General features: G+C 45.6%; 1 protein-coding gene across 3 annotated transcripts in view; it reads left to right on the top strand.

Moving 5' to 3' along the window:
- Nucleotides 1-2383, top strand: part of LOC5502459 (Golgi-specific brefeldin A-resistance guanine nucleotide exchange factor 1) — a 38174-nt gene extending 35791 nt beyond the window's left edge. For all 3 annotated transcript variants that reach the window (XM_048734663.1, XM_048734662.1, XM_048734664.1), the window contains 3 exons: nucleotides 48-161; nucleotides 578-959; nucleotides 1229-2383. In XM_048734663.1, the coding sequence (XP_048590620.1) occupies nucleotides 48-161; nucleotides 578-959; nucleotides 1229-1659 (927 nt within the window). In that variant the 3' untranslated portion in view covers nucleotides 1660-2383. The remainder of the gene's footprint in view (nucleotides 1-47; nucleotides 162-577; nucleotides 960-1228) is intronic.
- The last annotated feature ends 9665 nt before the right edge of the window (nucleotides 2384-12048 follow it).

Below are 12048 nucleotides of genomic sequence, written 5' to 3'. Positions count from 1 at the left end.
GTTCGTTTGTTGTCCCATGTTTTTAAGCGTTCGTTTGTTGTCTGCAGGTTTTTCTTCAGCACCTGAGCCCGCTGTTATCGCTGTCTACCTTCACAGCGCTGTGGCTTACTATTCTTGATTTCATGGACAAGTACATGCACGCTGACAAAAGCGACCTTCTCGTAAGTATTCATTTGTCATCTTCACAAACCAGGGTCCACCCCTCTTCTATTTCCGGGTTTTTCCAACCTTCCGTATTGTTTTTTTGGTAAGCTGTCACGTGACAACTCTTAATAGGGTCTCCCCCCCTAGATATTGGAGGGGTGGCTACGGGCGCACGAAATGACTATCTACAGTGCGTGAAGGTTCCGATGTATAATAATTCAGATGTTGTGTCGACAGTTGTTTATTTGTAGATGATGTGTTGTGTCGACAGTTGTTTATTTGTAGATGATGTTTTGTGTCGACAGTTGTTTATTTGTAGATGATGTGTTGTGTCGACAGTTGTGTATTTGTAGATGATGTGTTGTGTCGACAGTTGTGTATTTGTAGATGATGTGTTGACAGTTGTTTACTTGTTGACATGTCGTGTCGACAGTTCGAGGCGATCCCGGAGTCTCTTAAGAACATGCTGCTGGTCATGTCCACCGCGGGAATCTTCCATCAGGAGGACTACATGCTGTCGCTAGGCAACCGTCCCGTAGAGCCTTCAGGGTCTGCTCGGCTTGTCCGGTCAGACTCGGACGTGCATCGGTACTCGGCGTTGTGGCAGGTCACGTGGGAGCGCATAGACTGTTTCCTCCCGAACCTGAAGAATGAGCTGTTCTCCCGCTCCAGGCCCCCATCAAGGGCGAGCTCGCCGGCGGCACCGCAACCCGAGCCAACGATTAGTCAGTCTGAGCCCACCATCAGGCAGTCTGAGTCAGCGGCTAAAGATACTTCTCCGGAGGCTCCTGCGCAGCCACCTACCGCCGCTGACCGTGAGTACTATAGCTGTATCTTTAGTCGTGGATAGAAGACTGGGTAATCTGGATTTCGTTAGCGCAAAAATTAGTGGGGTGCTATGCATGAACAGAAATTCTTTTATAACACTCCCCCTGGGTATCACCAACCGCATGGATCGATATTTAAGTGCCGCAGCTAGCCGCAATTTTGTCGTCCTAACTAAATTCCAAGTGTGAAAAAGCTGTCTCCTAAAACATAGATCGCTAGAAAGTGGATCTTGTAGTAATTTTTGCCTTTTTTTCAGCGGTTTCTCGATCTACTACCCCTACCCGTCCCACCAGTCCTCCCCCCAAGAGTACAAGCATCTCCTCCCTGCCCGACTCCGCACCGCAAGTTTGCGTCATGCTCCAGCCGCCGCTACCGTCGCTAAGCAACAAAAACCCCACGCCTCCGCAACTAGGCTCACTAGCCAATAACATTAGGCCATCTGTGCCCATCATCCTAGCTCCCAGTCCCTCGCTGGATCGCGCCGTCAAAAAGGCTGACTCGATCGAGGCCCCTCCTAGCCCGTCCCAGTCCACACTTAGTTCGGCCGAGCCCTCGAAAGCAGCGGAGCAAGAGGAGACTTCGACAAGGGAAGAAAATTCTGTGGATCCGCAACCTGAGCCACAAGGAGACCAAACACCCGGGAAAGACAAGGAAAAACCTGCCAAACGGCCAGTCTACGACATCTAAGGGATAGCATCGCGCTTAAATGTGCTATTTGAGGAGATGGAAATAAGGTGTCCTTGTATTCGGTGCGAGATATCTTGAAGATTGGTGAAGTCGCGGAGACTTTAGGCCCGAGCACGGCGAAGACTGCACACACATTCTCTGTATGGAGTGCTTCAATATCATCGCTACATTCGTAGAATAAACGCATGTGTATACATCATTTCAACTATCAATTCCTCCACTTCTGCCAACAAAGCGCTAAGGACTAAAGACTTAATGATGTCCATTAGCTCCATTTATATATCTGGGACATAACATTAATACCCATGATACACCTGGGTCATAATATTAACCCCCATGATGCAAGGAAGGTATTGAAATGTTTCAGTATAAGACACAAAGAGTGCGGATTTTATTCATATTTTGTTTTGAAAATATATGTTGCTACACGAATTTTTATTTCCAAGGGGACTCAATCATCCTTGGATCGATACGGGCCAATATTTTATTTTATTTTGTTTCCATGTGATTGCACTGGATTGCAGACGATCAAGTAGGATAATATGGAAACTCACTCTGCGATCAAGTAGGACAATATGGAAACCAGCCTTTACAGCTTTTTGTAAATTACACATGCACGGGGAAATTACTTCATATTTGTCAGGAAAAGTTGTGAAGAATCATGAATCAATGAAAATTAATAATTGTAATTATTATTCTCCTAATACACGAACTGTCAAGTGTTGATGAAGTTTCTGTAGAATCGTTCAATTGGTGCATTTCTGTCCAATCTACCAAATCCTAGACCATATACCCATAATCATTGTCAGCACAAATGACAATTAGCGAATCGCATGTTCTTACCAGTAACAAAGACGAATACAGTTAACCATAAAATAGGGCGCAGTATAAAAAAACGTTTAACTAACTCGCTCCTAGGAAGCCCCCATACGCCCCAAAAATGTCCCCCAAACACTATGATGAAAGCTCTATCCATTGGATAGAGTAGTGTTCTCGAGATGATTCCTTAGACGGACATAATTTTGTTGGTTTCATGTCCCGCCTTCAACATGCACCCTCTATTCTCATACACTTCCCACACCCCTATCCCATTCAGCACTTCCCATCCCCCCCCATTCTTAACCCTGCCACCAACCCCTACCCTACCAACACCCTTACCCTCGCTCCACCCACCTCTCACTCACCCCAACACCTACACTCCCTACTACACTACCCCAACCACCACAGCCCTGCAGTACCCTTTTTTTTCTTAACCAACCCCCATCATCCTCCTACCACCTCAACCCGCCTCCTTTCCTAAACTCCTACCAGACCACCAGCCCTCGTCGCCCTTTTGTATTCTTGTTACCTCCACCTATCTTCTTACACCTATACTCCAACCACAGTAATTGCCTGTTATTCTTCATTATCATATAAACCACATCCTTTACCTCAACCTAATGTGCTCAATGTCACGCCCAAGGAGACCGAGATGTAACAGACCCCAAGGGAGCAACATTTACGTGATCTTCAACATAACACATTGGAGTCATTTGATAGGGAGATCTGTTTTCACTCTGCTCTCACTTCATTCTGCTTTCGCTCAATTCATCCTTCACTTTGGTCAAAACTAATTGGTTTAGAAAACTTCCCTGTTCAACACCCATACGATCGTATATTTCGTGTCCGTTGAAAGCTGATGAAAGCTGCTAGTGTGGTTTTATTAAAACTTAGTGTTTAAATTAGTGTTTAAACCTAAATTTACTTCGCAACAAATTACAATTGAAGTAAAAATGCAATCGCCGAAAGGACAACTTTTAGTTCAATTTAAGGTTATACTGACTTTTATTGAAACAGCAGTCATTTTACGCACTATCTGTTTGTTGTATTTGCTCCTTTTCGCTTCCTAAGTATATCCATTTGCGGGTACAATCACACAAACCTATTAAGGGCTTGTCTAGCGCAGGTGGGAAAGCACTGCGCTAATGTATCTGTTCACTTCTCTAGTTATTTTTTGACAAGTTCTCAATGGTGTCGAGGGGAGGGCGTACATGAACACAAACAAAAAAATAGCTTTGTCGGACATACTCTTTTTGTTTTGTAAGAGCCTTTTCTATATAAGTACGTCCAATGAAGTTTTAGGAGGCATTTTTACACAGGGAATATATTGTTGATGAGCTTATTATTCTGCTCTGATTTTTGTCGTCACCCTTACTTATTCTTGCCAGATACGGTGGCACCCTAAGGTCCAGGAAAACTGGCCGCTTTATGGTGGTTCAGTAATCAATTGCTACTTGTTAGACCGAGCCTCACACTATTCTGGATACCCCTCTAGTTTTTACTTACCGCCGTCACTCAACTTACCCGTCGGGTAAGAACGGAACTGCTCGGGGTTGATCTAGTAATTCCACCGGTTGCCGGGAAGGTTAAAAGCTAGTCGGGTTAAGGCCGGACATTTACGTAGGTTTTTTTTTATAGCGGAGCTCGCGGAGCCCCATAGGTATAGCGAAATTGTACATAACTATGCGACACAGTTTTTTTTTGGTCATCGCGCGGGTACCCTGTGGTGTCGCCCGCCCGCCTACCCGTGGAGCCAGCACAATAAGCGATAACTTCGTAAAACGTCACCCCAGTGAAATCATTATACAAGAATATATTTTAGCACTATCCGAGAATGCCACAAACTTAATAAAAACCCGAAAGGTGCAGCAAAACTTACAATAATTTAGTTTTTAGTGTTTTTGTATTTACACTCACGGGAACCCTGCGTCTAATTTTTCCCGCGTTTTGCTCTTCTAACTCGCGGCCGACACCGTGAATTGATAAAGTTTTTGCATTATTTTCGTCGTGGCTAAAGCCAAGAAAGAAATTCGTCCCATCTTTACACTTTTATAATAAACAGACGTACAAATGATCGATGGAAGGACAAACGATGGGTTTGGAAAAAGAAGGTAAGTAAGACTTCAATTTAAAAACTTCGTAAGAGCTTTGAAAAACTCGTGTTGACATCATATATTTTTCTAGCACTTAATAAGATTAACAGTTGAAGCCATGGGAGGGGATGTTTTATTACACCTTTCGTAACTAGTAATTTAGCTAGTTTGTTCATCCATTATCCAATAAAAAGGATAGGAAAATCATGTGGTAATAGTGCAATTGATTGTCCGTAAACAAACGTCGCATTCTTTTTTTTAGAAAATTTTGTTATTTCTTTGCCTTTAATTCATTCACGAAGTGAACTAATACTTAAGCTTTACAAGAAAAAAAATTTTCCCTGTAAATAAAGAAAGATTCCTCATCTGGAAATTCCACATCACATTTGAGTTCTGTCAGCTCTTTTGTAAAAGATATCGGCATGAGAGGCTGCCCTGAGGCCTTCCACGCTGCGCGCTGACATATTGTACAATAGGTTGCGCAATTTTTTAAAGTGAAGTGAAGAGCGAGGACCGGTTTTAGTTATTTTGTCAGTGCGAAGAACATTTGAAATTTAAAATGAATTTTGGTTTAATTCTAGAAAAAAAAATTTCATGAGGGGTTACAGGTTTTTAAAAGATCTGCTTTACCTACACATTTCCCTTTATGTATATGATTCTTTTTCTACAGCTTTTCCTATAAAAAAGGCCATTGAACCTCTGGCTCATCAACCCCTAAAAAACAGACTTCATAATTAAATTAATTACTAATTTTCTATTCTTAATGTTACTTGGAATTATTTTAAATTTTAGGTTTATTAATTAGGTTTTGTGCAGCATAACATTTATATCTTTAGTATTCCTCCGTAGCTTATTGTCACTGTTCTCCAATTTTTTTCAAGTGAATCCCAACTCAAGCAAGCTGCCAGCTTTAGAGGCATGATGCTAGCACAGGATGTATTCATTAATACAGCTAAGTAACAAAAAGATAGATAATAGTTACAAATGAAAACTTGTTATAAAGAAAAACTGAACCAGCTAGTAAAATATACTAAAGTAGTCAGAAACTTTGAAAACAAATTAGTGTTTATTTCATTCACCCTTTGACAAAGTGGCTGGTACAAAACACTGACCAAAATTGCCCCCCTGGCAAATGGACCCCTGCTAAAAATAAGATTTCTAGATATAAATGGTTTTTCTAATAAAAAAATCTTAGTTTCAATTTGCACTAATTAACTCTACAGGGTTTTGTGAGAAATCTTCTTTTGAAATAGCTATTATTTGAATCTGAGTTGTAATTTGCAAAAATCAACGGCACTGTACTCTCATTTTTAGTCAACATAATAAATGGGTGTATAGAATGTACCATTTGACCTTTCATGCAATTATTTCACAGATAATTTAGCATTATATACTTAGAAAATATAGCTACCTTTTTAAAACAAACTGCATCTTTTTGTAATGCCACAAAGCCCTATTTTATGTTTTAGCACAAAAATAACAGGTGTACACCCTGATGCTTCAATATGGGTCCATGGACCACCTCAAGGAGGGTCAGTGTTTTTTACAAACCACCCAAGACATAGTGTCAATTCAAAGAGTAGTAGCCACAAAAACACAGTAAAGAAGGGTGATAAAACTGTTGAGCCAATATTTGTAATTTTTACCAAATAACTTTTATTACCCTTTTACTGAAAGAAAATTATAAAAATCAAGAAAATCTAGTAGTGCAATGTGAAAGGAAGAAAGGGAATTTGGACAGTGGAGGCAAGTATGGAGCACATTCACTGGCAAAAGCAATATGCTTATGTATAGAAATGTGTTGTGTGCTGATATGGTTTTAAATGAGAATACAAAAGCACCTATTTTGCTGTAAAAAACTATAATTCATTTTCAATTCTTTAATGTTCCGTAACCTATGATACCTCCATAATACACCCAAACAAGTTTTTTCCGGGTTAAACAACAATAAAAAATAGCACTGCTAGTGGTACCCACCTGGCTTTACCGTGCTACTAGCACTGCTAGTGGTACCCACCTGGCTTTACCGTGCTACTAGCACTGCTAGTGGTACCCACCTGGCTTTACCGTGCTACTAGCACTGCTAGTGGTACCCACCTGGCTTTACCGTGCTACTAGCACTGCCAGTGGTACCCACCTGGCTTTACCCTGCTACTAGCACTGGTAGTGGTACCCACCAGGCTTTACCGTGCTACTAGCACTGCTAGTGGTACCCACCTGGCTTTACCGTGCTACTAGCACTGGTAGTGGTACCCACCTGGCTTTACCGTGCTACTAGCACTGCTAGTGGTACCCACCTGGCTTTACCGTGCTACTAGCACTGGTAGTGGTACCCACCTGGCTTTACCGTGCTACTAGCACTAGTAGTGGTACCCACCTGGCTTTACCGTGCTACTAGCACTGTTAGTGGTACCCACCTGGCTTTACCGTGCTACTAGCACTGCTAGTGGTACCCACCTGGCTTTACCCTGCTACTAGCACTGCTAGTGGTACCCACCTGGCTTCACCGTGCTACTAGCACTGGTAGTGGTACCCACCTGGCTCTACCGTGCTACTAGCACTGGTAGTGGTACCCACTTGGCTTTACCGTGCTACTAGCACTGGTAGTGGTACCCACCTGGCTTTACCGTGCTACTAGCACTGCTAGTGGTACCCACCTGGCTTCACCGTGCTACTAGCACTGGTAGTGGTACCCACCTGGCTTTACCGTGCTACTAGCACTGCTAGTGGTACCCACCTGGCTTTACCGTGCTACTAGCACTGCTAGTGGTACCCACCTGGCTTTACCGTGCTACTAGCACTGTTAGTGGTACCCACATGGCTTTACCGTGCTACTAGCACTGCTAGTGGTACCCACCTGGCTTTACCGTGCTACTAGCACTGCTAGTGGTACCCGCCTGGCTTTACCGTGCTACTAGCACTGCTAGTGGTACCCACCTGGCTTTACCGTGCTACTAGCACTGCTAGTGGTACCCGCCTGGCTTTACCGTGCTACTAGCACTGTTAGTGGTACCCACCTGGCTTTACCGTGCTATTAGCACTGCTAGTGGTACCCGCCTGGCTTTACCGTGCTACTAGCACTGTTTGTGGCACCCACCTGGCTTTACCCTGCTACTAGCACTGCTAGTGGTACCCACCTGGCTTTACCGTGCTACTAGCACTGCTAGTGGTACCCACCTGGCTTTACCGTGCTACTAGCACTGCTAGTGGTACCCACTAGGCTTTACCGTGCTACTAGCACTGCTAGTGGTACCCACCTGGCTTTACCGTGCTACAAGCACTGGTAGTGGTACCCACCTGGCTTTACCGTGCTACTAGCATTGGTAGTGGTACCCACCTGGCTTTACCGTGCTACTAGCACTGCTAGTGGTACCCACCTGGCTTTACCGTGCTACTAGCACTGCTAGTGGTACCCGCCTGGCTTTACCGTGCTACTAGCACTGTTAGTGGTACCCACCTGGCTTTACCGTGCTATTAGCACTGCTAGTGGTACCCGCCTGGCTTTACCGTGCTACTAGCACTGTTAGTGGCACCCACCTGGCTTTACCCTGCTACTAGCACTGCTAGTGGTACCCACCTGGCTTTACCGTGCTACTAGCACTGCTAGTGGTACCCACCTGGCTTTACCCTGCTACTAGCACTGCTAGTGGTACCCACCTGGCTTTACTCTGCTACTAGCACTGCTAGGGGTACCCACCTGGCTTTTCCGTGCTACTAGCACTGCTAATGGTACCCACCTGGCTTTACCGTGCTACTAGCACTGGTAGGGGTACCCACCTGGCTTTATCGTGCTAGTAGCACTGCTAGTGGTACCCACCTGGCTTTACTGTGCTACTAGCACTGGTAGTGGTACCGACCTGGCTTTACCGTGCTACTAGCACTGGTAGGGGTACCCACCTGGCTTTACCGTGCTACTAGCACTGCTAGTGGTACCCACCTGGCTTTACCGTGCTACTAGCACTGCTAGTGGTACCCACCTGGCTTTACCGTGCTACTAGCACTGCTAGTGGTACCCACCTGGCTTTACCGTGCTACTAGCACTGGTAGTGGTACCCACCTGGCTTTATCGTGCTAGTAGCACTGCTAGTGGTACCCACCTGGCTTTACCGTGCTACTAGCACTGCTAGTGGTACCTACCTGGCTTCACCGTGCTACTAGCACTGGTAGTGGTACCCACCTGGCTTTACCGTGCTACTAGCACTGCTAGTGGTACCCACCTGGCTTTACCATGCTACTAGCACTGGTAGTGGTACCCACCTGGCTTTACCCTGCTACTAGCACTGCTAGTGGTACCCACCTGGCTTTACCGTGCTAATAGCACTGGTAGTGGTACCCACCTGGCTTTACTGTGCTACTAGCACTGGTAGTGGTACCCACCTGGCTTTACTGTGCTACTAGCACTGCTAGTGGTACCCACCTGGCTTTACCATGCTACTAGCACTGGTAGTGGTACCCACCTGGCTTTACCCTGCTACTAGCACTGCTAGTGGTACCCACCTGAGTTTACCGTGCTAGTGGTACCCACCTGGCTTTACCGTGCTACTAGCACTGCTAGTGGTACCCACCTGGCTTCACCGTGCTACTAGCACTGCTAGTGGTACCCACCTGGCTTTACCGTGCTACTAGCACTGCTAGTGGTACCCACCTGGCTTTATCGTGCTAGTAGCACTGCTAGTGGTACCCACCTGGCTTTACCGTGCTACTAGCACTGCTAGTGGTACCCACCTGGCTTTACCGTGCTACTAGCACTGCTAGTGGTACCCACCTGGCTTTACCCTGCTACTAGCACTGCTAGGGGTACCCACCTGGCTTTACCGTGCTACTAGCACTGCTAGTGGTACCCACCTGGCTTTACCGTGCTACTAGCACTGGTAGGGGTACCCACCTGGCTTTATCGTGCTAGTAGCACTGCTAGTGGTACCCACCTGGCTTTACTGTGCTACTAGCACTGGTAGTGGTACCCACCTGGCTTTACCGTGCTACTAGCACTGGTAGGGGTACCCACCTGGCTTTACCGTGCTAGTAGCACTGCTAGTGGTACCCACCTGGCTCTACCGTGCAACTAGCACTGGTAGTGGTACCCACCTGGCTTTACCGTGCTATTAGCACTGCTAGTGGTACCCACCTGGCTTTACCGTGCTACTAGCACTGCTAGTGGTACCCACCTGGCTCTACCGTGCTACTAGCACTGGTAGTGGTACCCACCTGGCTTTAACATGCTACTAGCACTGGTAGTGGTACCCACCTGGCTTTACCGTGCTACTAGCACTGGTAGTGGTACCCACCTGGCTTTACCCTGCTACTAGCACTGCTAGTGGTACCCACCTGGCTTTACCGTGCTACTAGCACTGCTAGTGGTACCCACCTGGCTTCACCGTGCTACTAGCACTGGTAGTGGTACCCACCTGGCTTTACCGTGCTACTAGCACTGTTAGTGGTACCCACCTGGCTTTACCGTGCTACTAGCACTGCTAGTGGTACCCACCTGGCTTTACCGTGCTACTAGCACTGCTAGTGGTACCCACCTGGCTCTACCGTGCTACTAGCACTGCTAGTGGTACCCACCTGGCTTTACCGTGCTACTAGCACTGGTAGTGGTACCCACCTGGCTTTACCGTGCTACTAGCACTGGTAGTGGTACCCACCTGGCTTTACCGTGCTACTAGCACTGTTAGTGGTACCCACCTGGCTTTACCGTGCTACTAGCACTGCTAGTGGTACCCACCTGGCTTTACCGTGCTACTAGCACTGCTAGTGGTACCCACCTGGCTCTACCGTGCTACTAGCACTGCTAGTGGTACCCACCTGGCTTTACCGTGCTACTAGCACTGGTAGTGGTACCCACCTGGCTTTACCGTGCTACTAGCACTGCTAGTTGTACCCACCTGGCTTTACCGTGCTACTAGCACTGCTAGTGGTACCCACCTGGCTTTACCGTGCTACTAGCACTGGTAGTGGTACCCACCTGGCTTTACCGTGCTACTAGCACTGGTAGTGGTACCCACCTGGCCTTACCATGCTACTAGCACTGCTAGTGGTACCCGCCTGGCTTTATCGTGCTACTAGCACTGCTAGTGGTACCCACCTGGCTTTACCATGCTACTAGCACTGGTAGCGGTACCCACCTGGCTTTACCGTGCTACTAGCACTGTTAGTGGTACCCACCTGGCTTTACCGTGCTACTAGCACTGCTAGTGGTACCCACCTGGCTTCACCGTGCTACTAGCACTGGTAGGGGTACCAGCATGCGGGGTCATACCTGGCCAATATTTGGGGACTTGGGAATGGGTCGCCATGTTGAATTGCATCACCTCGTTCCGGTCACCCGCGTAGCGTTAAAATGGCGAATAGAAGGACTGGTTATTCGAAACCCACGCACTGGTCAGTTTTTAATGTAAGAGCGCAGGGGGGGTACTTAGCATATGTAACATTTTATGTAAGAGCGCAGGGTCGGTACTTAGCATATGTAACATTTAGGGTTTAGGGGGGAGAAAAAGCCGGTTCTTGGGCTCTCTCATGAAGTACTAACCCACGCACTTCTGCAAATTAGACAATGCAGAGATGAAAAACTACCGAATTTGTTAGAAGCTGCTCACCGCTGTGCTAGCCTTGTTGTTTTGCTGGTGACAAAAAGCTTGGTTGAATTCTATTGGAGCACTTCTGTTGTGTGGGTGTTTCTAAAAGAGAAGCTGGTCGGCCACTTGACGTATTCTGAGTGATACGATTTATCATGTTAGGAACAAACGAGCCGCGAAACCACGTCCACTTAGTAATCTTCGTAACAAATCTAGCAAATAGTAATATAATTTTGTCATGTGTTTATTTTGAAACATCGAGAAGCTAATTGGAAATGTGTGACAGTTTATCAAGTTTACACCTCACCTTGTTTGTTGAAGTAATTACCTGAAAATCCCTTAATTACGTGAAAACCCTAAAAGAGCTCATGATTTGTCAGTTCGTGATGTATTTTTGACCGTCATGCATTTTCAATGCGCTACGTTATACTGGTTGATTTTGTCCTCCTAGCAAGACAAGTGTGGAACATCATTCATTTCTATCGGCTGATTTGAGGGGGAGGGGGGGAGGTGTTTTACGTTTCCGAATAATTTGATAAATATAAAGGTATACATAATTTTTGCCCTCCAATATCAAATACAAACAATGGCTCTTCAAATTTGAGAGATAATTTCTTAGTTTTCAGGGTTAGGATGCCAAAAGTATTAAATAATGAAACATTGTTTTGGCATAATTGATTGCTTTAAAGTCGTGAACAAGTAAACTTCCACGTCACCGTGGAAATTGGATGAAAACGGAACATTTCTAAAACAAATTATGTAACATAAATATCGGAATACCCATCTTAGAATGTTATGCTTAATTTCGCTTCATTTACCAACTCAGTCTCAATAGTGACCTCATATAGGCTGATGGATGACAAAAAATGGCAAAAAATGTTTCGAATCTCTTTTAAATTTGT

This window comes from Nematostella vectensis, chromosome 11, assembly GCF_932526225.1.
Source record: "Nematostella vectensis chromosome 11, jaNemVect1.1, whole genome shotgun sequence".
NCBI lineage: Eukaryota > Metazoa > Cnidaria > Anthozoa > Actiniaria > Edwardsiidae > Nematostella > Nematostella vectensis.
This window is presented reverse-complemented; position numbering and strand designations above follow the sequence as displayed.